At 45.6% G+C, this 11,276-nt stretch overlaps 2 protein-coding genes across 3 annotated transcripts in view; one reads left to right on the top strand and one right to left on the bottom strand.

Moving 5' to 3' along the window:
- Positions 1 to 3,130: 3,130 nt before the first annotated feature.
- On the bottom strand, positions 3,131 to 10,224 carry SLC25A27 (solute carrier family 25 member 27). The gene is given in 9 exon segments (NM_001245603.2): positions 3,131 to 3,458; positions 3,878 to 3,980; positions 4,305 to 4,397; positions 4,989 to 5,073; positions 5,727 to 5,839; positions 6,546 to 6,668; positions 7,349 to 7,433; positions 8,236 to 8,427; positions 9,927 to 10,224. Coding segments are annotated over 9 exon segments (969 nt in total). The 5' UTR covers positions 10,030 to 10,224; the 3' UTR covers positions 3,131 to 3,386.
- CYP39A1 (cytochrome P450 family 39 subfamily A member 1) overlaps positions 10,195 to 11,276 on the top strand; it is a 27,764-nt gene continuing 26,682 nt past the window's right edge. For both annotated transcript variants that reach the window (XM_072926297.1, XM_072926296.1), the window contains exon 1: positions 10,195 to 10,335. The gene's annotated coding sequence lies outside the window, so the exon portion shown is untranslated. The remainder of the gene's footprint in view (positions 10,336 to 11,276) is intronic.

The raw sequence follows: 11,276 nt of genomic DNA, 5'->3' as shown, positions 1-11,276 counted from the left end.
CCTCATATAGAGCACGCGCCGCCCACGTGACCCGCGGGGAGCCGTTAGCGGCTGCCGCAGGGGCCGAGTCCATTTTGATCCTCTCGGTGGGGTGGAGAGCGGCGCGAAGGGAAAGGGGGAAAGGAGCGTGAAGCCAGCTGATACATGGGGCCGCTCCTGCTACGCTAAGACTGCGTGGAGGCACCACGAAGAGAATTCCAGTTACGGAATTATGTCCGGGGCGCCGCGGGGCTCAGGGCAGAACCCGGCGGAGCTGCCCTCGCCCACGGTGGAGCACTCCGCGAGGGACGGGTGGCGGCAGGACGGTGGGGACGGGGTGAGGGGGAGAGAGCGCCGAGCCCGCTTAGCCCCCATTGGTCAGAGCGGCGCCGGGGGCGGGACGCGCGTGCGGAGCTTGGCGGCTATTGGCCAGCGGCGGCGAGGGGGCGGGGCGCGGCGCGAGGGCGGCGGCCGCGGTGCGAGGAGCTCGCGCCAGCCCCTCAGAAATCGCTAATAATAAACACGGGGAGAGAGAGATTTATTAAGAGTTAAAGAAGTTTTTCCCTGCAGCGTTTTTGCAAGGCATTTTTTCATTTTTATTTTGAGCTGTGCCCCAAGGGTCCATACTGGGACCAGGGTTATTTAGTATCTTCATTAATTGCATAGGTGGGCGGTTGGAGTGCACCCTCGGCAAGTTTGCAAGGGACAGCAAGTTGAGTGGTGCTGTTGGTACCAAATCCTCTGAAATCATTGGGATAAATAGGACCCTCTAACGCTTTTCAGTATTAGCGAGTCAGGCATTTCTTTATTCTTGGCCAGGAGGGGAGTGTGTGGGTGTGGCTGACAAAATCCTGGCCTCTACACAGATGCAGATACAGAACTTTTATGTTTATTTATATATTAATTTTTAGCAAACAAATTAATATTCACTGGTTCTAAATTACAGAATTCTCGTTCATTAATTAGTATTCTGTCTTCTGTTGGATATTGATTTCTCACTTCTCTTGCAAATTAGTCTATATTCTTCAGTCCTTTTATTATCTTTTTCCCAGGTAGGGACTTTCCAGGACACGTACTGAGTCTTTGTTAGTCTCTTTTTTGTCTGTCAGAATGTCCTTGTGGTCCATAAACTGTGCACTCCTTGTATCCAGTTTCACAAATAGACCTCTCTTCTTTCAGGCTTTATTAATTGAAGCATATCAAAGCTATTCTAACAAAACTTAAGAGTTTCAGTGATTTTTCCCAAGCTGTGTGCCCATAAAAGTAGCTCATGGAAACTTTCATAAATGCAGGCTAAAAGTGGTTTTATACACTGCTTACAATTAATATACTGGTTATGATGATCAGAGAGGTCAAGCAAATGTCCTTCATGGAAAGGCTGAGAGAGTTGGGATTGCTCAGCCTGGAGAAGAGAAGCTTCAAGGGACCTAATTGTGGCATTCCAGTACCTGAAGAGAGCCAGCAGGAAAGATGGAGAGGGACTTTTTACAAGGGCCTGCAGTGACAGGATAAGGGGGAATGGCTTCAAACTGAAAGATTAGATTGGCTGTCAGGAAGAAATTCTTTACTGTGGGGGTGGTGAGACACAGCAACAGGTTACCCAGAGAAACTGTGGATTCCTAATCCCTGGAAGTGTCCAAGGCCAGGCTGGATGGAACTTGGAGCAACCTGGGACAGTGGAAAGTGTCCCTGCCCATGGCAGGGGGTTGGAACTGATCTTAGAGGTCCCTTCCAACCCAAACTGTTCTATGAGTGTATAATAAAAGTACTTATTCTGTCTCACGAGAAAGGTTAAAGCTGTGCATCCATCACCTGGTTATCAGGGTAACAGGACGGCAGGTGGGAGTGCTTGGGATGGAAGTGAAGCAGCAGCTTTGCTGGTTTGTCATTGCTGGTGCTGGAGTACAGGACAGAAAGAACTTGGATTTGTTTCTCAGGGTGACAGCTAGAAAAATACCAGGATTTCTGAACAAAACCTTGGGACTGATGCACAGGAGAGTCTACCTGAATATGAAGAAGAACTTTACTGTGCAGTGACTGAGACCTGGAATGGATTGTCCAGAGAAGCTGTGGAGTTTCCCTCACTGGGGATATTCCAGAACTGTCTGGACACAATCCTGTGCTCTGGGTTGACCCTGCTTGAGCAGAGAGGAGGGACCAGATGAGCCACTGTGCTCCCTTCCAATCTGCCCCATTCTGTGGTTCTGTGACTCCCTAGTAATGGTGAGATGAACATTTTCCAAGCTGGAAGTACACCCCCAAATGCATACAGCCACAACTGAATTACAATATAATGAGAAAGTACAAGAGCAAGCCAAGAAGACACTCAATCTGTGTGAAAAAATGGCACATTGGAGACACTGGTTGCAAAGACTAGAAGAAATCCTGTGAATTTATTCAAAGAGCCAAGTTTTCTACATTAATTCAATTACTATATATTACTAAATCAAAGCCAGCTTTGTTTTAGCAACTCATGGCTGCTTTTAATACTGCATTTTTGACTCTTGATTGCCAAAGGTCAGCCTAGTGACAAACAGCACTACTCTTCTCCATGAAATCTGGAAGGCTTTAGGTTTAAAAATAAATAAATTACTCCTGTTCAAATGTTTTGCATTATTGAAGAGAATGCTGTATTTCCATCGAGACTTAAAGTGGGCAGAGTGCACATTTCCATGGAAAATGACCCAGTCTGCCACATCAGCACCCAGATTGTCACAGGACAAGTAGTTCAGCTGGGTCCTATGGAGCATCCTGAGACCTTTGAGCGTTGCAGAGCAAACTAGGTTTTTGATTTTCTGTGTGCAGGACTGCATTTCAATCATGATCCTACTCAAAGAGTTGAGTGGAGAGGTCAGGCAGTCTCTGAGAAGTAAGAGGAACACAAACCCTTCCAGTTTTTGTGCAAAGCAGATTTGGAATCAGGTAAACTGCTTTTCTCTTTTTTAATACCTAGCACTACAGGCTTGGTTTGCTGACACATCAAACTAACAAGAGGTAGTTCTTGATCTGTGTGCAAATGCAATTAACAACAAAAATTCACAAATAATTTTATAGATGCTTAGCCACAGAACTTGTTCAGTGCATTGCTTGTTTTTAACAATAGAAACCATCTCCATTATCAAACAAACAGACAGTATTATGTTCTATTTGCTTGGTAGAATTTTTTTTATTCCTGTTTGCTGGTTCAGAAAGCTGATGCTGGCTGCTAGCTGAAGTGTTGTAACAATTTTATCCTGTGGATAATATAAATTTCATGTAGCAGTATGACAATCAAATAGTATCCTTAAGTCGTGGATGTTCCCAACCAGTAAGGGCTGGTTTTGGAGCAAAAAGCTATACATATGATCTTTTTACCCTGTGGAATGAGAATTCAGCTTTTTTACTCTTCTCTGCGAATATTGAAGGTTTTAAAAAGAAGTAACTCCACACAACCTTCTGATTTGTTCATATGCAAGCCAGAATACCAGTGACCAAGGTGCCTGTGAAAGCAAACACTGAAGTTAGAGGCTTAAAACAAAAGTAACCTAATAAATAAGCCCATTAGATGAAACTGTCTCTTCTTAAAAATCATATTCTTAAGTTCGGTCTCATATTGCTCTAGTTACCAGAGAGGTTTCCAAGCCTCTGTCTGCTCAGAGAGGCTGAGAATTCCCCATCCCTGGAAGTGTTGAAGGCCAGGTTGGACCGGGCTCTGAGGAAGTGGAAGGTGTCCCTGCCCATGGCAGATGGTTTGGAATGAGATGATCTTTAAAGTCTCTTGAACCCAAACCATTCTACAATTCTATGATTATGTCTTCCATACAAAAATTGTAATATTACATAGGGTTAGGGCTGCATCCACATTCCACACATTTTTTAATGCTAATTGTTCTTGTAAAGAGAGTTAAAAAGCACCTACCATTCGCATCCAGGTTGGTATAAAGCCTTTGTACAGAGACATAAACCCTTCACCCCGGACAGTTTGAATCAAGCAGTCCATGGAAGATTTATAGAGCAGACCTCTAGCAATGTGCAAGAAGAACAAACAGTGTTAGGATTACAAATACACAATTTTAAAAAAACCAAAACATCCCCTTCATAAACATAATTTGTAGCTCATATTTTTCTACATTCCAGAGTGCTTTTGTAAGCTCCTTGGAGTCTAATCCAGAATTGAAATGCACTGCTTACCCTTAGGTGACCATCACAACAACACCCCCCAGACATTTACTAAATCATCACTAGAAAGATGAAAAGAAAATTATCAATTTAGCACTCTCAATGAAATCAGTCAGACCCATGGTTTCAATGTGCTACTGAAAAGTCGGTCTCTGAAGCATCCATACCTTCCCTGTTTATCTCTTGGCTGGTTCATTATCCGGGTTTTGACCACGTCAGCAGGAGTTCCCAGAACAGCTGCTACCAGCCCAGAGCAGGCACTGCCAACAGCAACAGATACTTAAGGAAGAAACTAAGATGTATGATAAAAATTTCAGCATTGCAGTTCCAGTTCTTATAATTGGGATGTATTAAAACAGCTATCATCAAATCATGAGTAATAACTCATAACATAAACTTGATCTGGGAGGCTTGCTAGTACTGCTCTTGCTCACATGTCCTCCCAGTGCCAGCTGCCCTCACCTCTGTGTGCAGTTCTGAGTCAGGGATGAAGGACCCACAATAGGCAATTCATAATATTGTGTATATAAAGTAGATTTTTAAAATCACTTAAAAAAGAGGATGTTTTGCAGAAGTTGTATCACTGTGCTGCCACAGTTTAGAGCAAAGGTGTTTAAATGCACCAACAAGGCACTTCTAATGAGGGCAGTTTTGTATCAATGGTTGCATCCTTTCTCTTGTGTCTTCTATAAAGTGATATTCTTTAAGGAAAAAAATAATTCTAAAGTTGCATTTCAATAGCAGTATCAAAATCAAAGAATGGGGTCTTCTGCTGGCACAGAGAGGCAGATGAAGACAGCAAGGCTGGAAATGCTCCACAGTGGAAAAGGGGTAATTGGAGAATACAGCACCTGCTAACACTGTGAGTCACACTATTGTCCACAAGTGTCGTGTTCAGAAGCAAAAAGTGTTTCACTGAGTCATAAGTGGTCAGATCTGTAAAAAGAATAATGAGAAAAAACAGCACTGTCAGGAGTGAATGGTGTCTGTGGTGTTCACAGGATGTTCATTTCCATTGAGGCTTCTGCCTTTGGCACTGCTGGCACTCTGTCCCCCGTTTTTAATCAGGGCTGTGGCACCTGAGTCCTGTCTTTAGACATGTGAGTATGTTCTCCTTCCTGCTCCCATCTGCTCTGATTTACCTTACAGATGATGCTGAGCTGTATCTGGATGATCCTCACCAGCCCTGTTGCTGGCTCAGCTTCCTGGCTTGGCCTCATACCTGCCTCATCACCACACACTGCCCTGCAGATCTGGATCTTGGTGAAGCCTGGCTGCCTTTGCTGGCTCTGCTCTGCTCACCTCACTTGGACACTGGGTTGTGGCTGGTGAAGTCCCGTCTTTGCTGGCTGTGGGACCCCTTCAGCACCTGGCTCACTTTTCCTTAAATTCAGGTAAAACCTGTTGCTTTAAAGCTATTTGATTTCCACAGGACCAAAACACAGGTGCACAAGGCAGAGATCACCTACAGGGTGCTCCAAACAGGACCCCAGGTAATCATGACACTAACACAAAAGGAGCAGCTGAGCTCCTTTTTCTTAAAGCTTTGGTGGGGCCTTAAGTGCTCCAGGCCAAGTTATTCCACTTACCTCCCATATTCACCAGAGCAGCTCTCTGGACATTTGGTACCCATCCAGCCCAAAGTCCCCTTACTCCTCCTTCAGACAGGATCTTCAGAAATGCGTGGTGCACACCCCGGAACCTGAAATTAAGATGCAACTTGTGGGTAGACAGCCCAGTGAAATCTTTGCATGTTCCAGCACTTTGCTGCACTGGGTCCTCACATAAGGTTAGGAATTTATACCTGCAAGGATCTGGCACTCCAGATCCATTTTTGGCTCTCTCTTTGACTTTCATTCCACAATATTTTACCAGAGATACCAGTTGCCTTGCAAAGCAGTGATCTGGTCCCTAACAGCAGACAAGCCTTAGATCCCACACTGGGTTACAGTACTAAGTGTACATGACACCAAATGATGGCAGCAGTTTGGAGTGCAAAGAGCAGCATGTCCTGGTATTTGCAGGAGAGTCTCAAGCCCTGCTGTGTGCCAGCATTCCTTGTGCCTGTGCTTCCTTCACAAGCCATTTAGCTCATGCTTTCTTCCATCTTTAGAAAATGTCCTTCCCTCCCCATGGTAAAGTGCTGGCATGGATGTGCTGCAGCATAGAGGATGGGTTTGTGGTCCCTAGGACCAATAAATCAGAATAAAGAAGATGAGTATAAATAGAATAAGGAGGAGGTCTTGAATCCCTCCCCTCTTTACTGCCCAGAGTCATCAGGTGCTCTCCCTGTAAAAGGGCACAGAGCAGCTGGGGAGAAGGGGTGGCAGAAAACACAGAGAATCACACCCTGGGCCAAAGAGTGATCAGTAAGAGGGACAAAAACACCAGCTCTGAGAGGAACCAACCGTAATGGCTTTCCTTCCAACTTCCTTTTTCCCTCCATCTGCATCTGCACCTTCACCAGATCAGTTGGGCTGGCAAAAAACTGTCCGATGGCACCCGCAGACATGCCTCCAACCACAGCTTTCCTGCCAAATGGAGAAAAATTGTGCTCCAGAATACACTGAAAATCTTCACAGGTCACAGTGCTGAAAAGTTCAGCAGCACAACTCAAGTGGAACAAGTGTAAATGGTTATTCATATATTAACAGCCAAAGTAAAGGTAATAATTTTGGTGGCTACAGGTTGTTAAAGTAGTCAGTAATATTTCTGTCAATTTTCAAAAAGGGTTAAAACTTACCAGGGGAAAAAATAAAACAAAACAAGGTTAAATTTTGGTCTTTGCTTAATGTTTAAAGGCAGGATGACAAAGTACACAAGTAAAGGATGATGCTCCGTGTATAACTGGATGCCCACCGAAATTCCAAACTGCTTGCTGATATATACAACTTTTCTTTCTCTCCCACTGCTACTAGACAAGTGATGTTCTCTAAGGAAAAAATAATTCTAAAGTTGCATTTCAATAGCAGTATCAAAATCAAGTTGTGTTAATTTTATGGGTCTATTTATTTTGGTAAGATCAGAAATTTCAGTATTAACCATAGGTCCCCCTTCCTGTAGCATTGGGCATGACAAGTATTTTGCAGTAGATTTTATCAATCCCCTTCTAAAACCAAATACATTTTGGATCTAAGATATGGCTGTACGTCTCCTACAGTAAGGACAATCCCCAAGCAAGCAATAAATATGCATAGATATGCAACATTACCAGAGAGGAAAGCTTTCACCCTCTGCCCTGCCAAGCACAGAGTCACGGAGATGTTCATAAGTAACCATCCGAACACCAGTGTATACTGTGGAAAACAAAAGCAGGAGACAGCTCTTGGGTCTGCCATTGCTGGAGGTCACAGTGAGACAGAGATCAAGACCTTGGTTTGTGACACTCCAGAGTTCACCTGGGTCATCTGGTCACTGCTCTCTTGTTTGTGATCAGAATGGGGAAAGTGAAGGGTTTGCCTGGTGTCAGTGGGAGAGCCCAGGGCGTTGTTTTAGCATTAAAAAAAAATCTCTCTGGCTGAGCCACAGGTCTGCCAGGAGGCAGCACAGCTTTGCCTGCACCTTAAGGACATGGGACTGCATCACCTCCTTCTGGGCTGATGCCAAGCACAGAACCTCCACAAGTGATTTTGAGGTTGGCTGCTGTCACTGTATTTCCAACTAAAGCACAGAAAGCTATTACTTGTGGCAAACCACTAATGCATTTCTTTTAAGCACTTGTATTTTTCCCTTGTGCTTGCAACCTCGTATTTTTCCCCATCTTTTTTCCCAATCTATCCCCACTTCACTCACATGTGAGACATTTATTGTTCTGACAACTCTAAGTGTCTGGACTTTCTGGACAAGACCTTCATGCAAACATGACAGAGAACTTATATTTTGTTTTTCCAGAAGCCAGAATAAGGCCATGAAGGACTGGAAATTGGAAGGAAGAGATGTATTGAGCTGAAATCTCATCTATTTCAAAGTGGAAGTGCAGGCTAGACTGAAAAGTCCTCACAGATATATTTAAAGTACAAGAAAATACGGCAGGCTCACTCCAAAAGGCTTGGCCACAGAAGGCAGGACCCATCGTGTCCCATCAGAGCAGATATTTACCTATGTGGCGGTAGACGGCCGGCGTGGCTCCTTGCCAGAGCTTCCATACCCCCTCCTCCTGCGCGATTGCAGCCGCCGTGCGCAGCATCCCGCGGTACGGCACCGCCGGCCCGGCCGCGGCTCCATCGCGGCGCACGGCAGCTTCACCCTGCACCTGCAGCCGGGTTTTCGTGAGATCCAGGGGAAATGTCACTGAGGGCAAAGGGCCAGGAACACGCGTGAATACGAGTGCGGCTGCAGGGAGACCTCCCGTGCCCGGATCAGCTGCACCACAACGCCCTGCCAGCGCCCAAGGGGCTCGGCAGGCACCAGCAGGGAGCAGGGGCTGTACCCAACAGCGTCCAGGAGATCCCTGGAGAAAAGGAGAATTCTCATCCCCGTCTGTTAAAAGTGGCTCTAGGCGCAATGTTTGACATTCCTGTCAAACACCCAGTCTTTTTCCCTTACATAGTTTTGCAGATTTGGTATGCAATACATGTACCTTCTGAGGGACTTGGGATTAAGAATCCTGTTCCAGTTACTCCCTCTGAATACAGACCAGTCATATCTCCCAGTTTATCATGTGGTCTTTCTAATTCTGTCCAGCCACTGCCCAGCACAGTGGCAGGACATGTTATAGTCAGGAACAACCCCACAGAGGTCATCATAATGCTGACATACATTCAGGCTCACCTACAAACTTAGATACATATCTGTCCTACAAACCACCCTAAAGGATGCTTGCTTTCATTATACAGGCAAAGAAATCATATCTAGCCTATTATCTCTCTCACTGAAATAACTCGTGGCCAGTGATGGAGATCCAAGTTGATCTCAGGGCAGCTCCTGAAACAGTATGGATACATATTTGTGCCCCTCATTTCAGTTCCAGGCCAGAAGTGCCTGGTGATGGACCTTCCCAGCCTGTGGCAGGGAAGGAGCAGGGATTGTCTTTGTTTTGATACCTCTGAGACACACCAGGGTCCTTCCAAAGCAGGACTCAGGTGCCAGGGGAAGGAAGTCACTGCTCAAAGCCTCAGCAGGCTTACAGTCTATTTGTGCATTAAGTTTAGTATTCATGTTTAAAGATTAGCAAAGATTGAGAAGTTACAAATCTTTAGAGCAATGTCATTGACTTGCCTGTAAGAGCCTGTAGAAATTATAAAGGACGTGCTGAAAAATATTCAAAATAAGTTACTTGGTCCCAAAGCAGTACTACATAGATGCCATTGGGGCTTATATTCCATGTTTCACCAAGCAGTTTTCCAACTCCATTTTTATAAGCATCTCCACTGTGACCAGAAACTTAAGAGTCAATTTTTCTTTGATTAACCTTCCTTGCCTATGAAAAGGCAATTCCTGAAGGAATAAGGCCTTGCTAGTAACTTAGGCAACATATCTGCCTGCCTCTTTATTCTTTCTCCGGACACCCAGCCAATGCAAAGCTTAAATTAGTCACAACTACACTGAGTTAATGACTGCAGCCCTTCCGTCTCCGAGGCAAAGATTTCATCCTGGAAAACCCTCCCTCCAGCCACGGTCAGGTGGCATAAACCACTTATGTTATGGAAAAGCCAGGACTAGCAGAGTGAAATGCAGATTTGCTGGAGCAGAACACTGAGGAATGAGGCATCCGGGGACTGATGCTCCCCCTGCCCCCCGTAAGTAAATCTGACCCCCCTTCCCTCTCGGAAAACCACGGTGAGTTGTACCTAGTTCTGCCACAGCCGCTGCACAGGCTGACAGAGCGAATTTGCTGGCTCGGGGCCATCTCTCTGGAAGAGGTAAGCTCCTCTCGTCTTCTGCAGGTGACATCTAGCATCTCACATGGACCGAGGGTAAGCAGCCACCCCGCCCGAGTGTGTCTGCAGCAAGAGCGGGCCCTAGCGCAGATCAGCTCGGGATGCTTTAGGAGACAAGCTGCTGAAGGTCATGTTTCTGGAGACAAGCTGCTGAAGGTCATGTTTCTCCAGCGCCAGCCCCGGGAACTGCAACAGCCCGAGTGGCTCTGCAGAGCTGCACGGTCCTTCTGCAGCGACACAAGAGACTCCGGCGCAACAGGCTCCTGGGAAATGTAGTCTGTCACCGAGGCTGCTCCGAGCCTGGAAACCGGCGCTGCAGGTAAAGACACACGCACGCATTTGTCCATCATCTACATTGAAAAGAGTAATCATTAATGAGAGCTCAAGATTACGCGCGAGGTCTGTTTGCTTTGCGGGTGCTGTCACTGGCAGCACTGCCTGGGGAGCCCCAAACTCTGTTCCCGTGTCAAGCAGCTGCATCCGGAAGGGATTAATTGATCCAGCTCTGCTTTAGTAAGAGCTGCATTAGCAACAGCGACGCGCCGAGCTGGGGCTGCTGATTAGGCACGGAGCATTGCAGTTTGAACAAGGATCCCAGCAAGCCTGGGATGGCAGAAATGGATCACTTCTCAGAGCTCTTAAGTGAAAAGTTTAAAGCTTTTCCTGTCTGACTGCTGAAGTCCTGTTGTGTGCCAGTCCTAATTTCTCTTAAATTATTGTAGATCTATTTAGGGTCTCATCATTAAAAATTAAAAAAAAATTTTTAAAAAAAGTATGTGGTGTTCAAGAGAAGCTTTGCATTTATCATTAAGGCTCAGCTGAATCCCTAAGTTAATCATTAGCCATTAGTCATTAATCCTCATGCGGATTTGAGGATTTTCTTGGTCAAAGAAACTTATCCCAGAACACTTCCCCACATCTCTGACTGCCTAAAGCTTTGGTGTGTGGTCCCTGTCAAAATAATTGAGAGAAATTAAGGGAGCATTGCAGGTGAAAAATATTGAGTTGAAGTTGGATGAATCTGTCTCACTGGTGACCAGTAACTGGTATTAAATTGGATCCTTCTTGGGGTTAAAGTTCATTCGAATTCATGCAGGGATAAAACAAACTCCTGACTAAGCTGTGGTTAAAAATGGTGAGAGGGGATATTGCAATCTTATGCAAACGTGCCTGGCTGCATGGAAGGTATGAATGGTTCAGAGCCTGTTTCTGGACAGTTCGTGCCATCTGCTGTGGTACTTTGTGCCTCCCTCCACAGCT

The sequence above is a fragment of the Taeniopygia guttata genome, chromosome 3, assembly GCF_048771995.1.
Source record: "Taeniopygia guttata chromosome 3, bTaeGut7.mat, whole genome shotgun sequence".
Taxonomy (NCBI): Eukaryota; Metazoa; Chordata; class Aves; order Passeriformes; family Estrildidae; genus Taeniopygia; species Taeniopygia guttata.
Note: the sequence above shows the minus strand (reverse complement) of the source record. Positions and strands in the feature narration are given on the sequence as shown.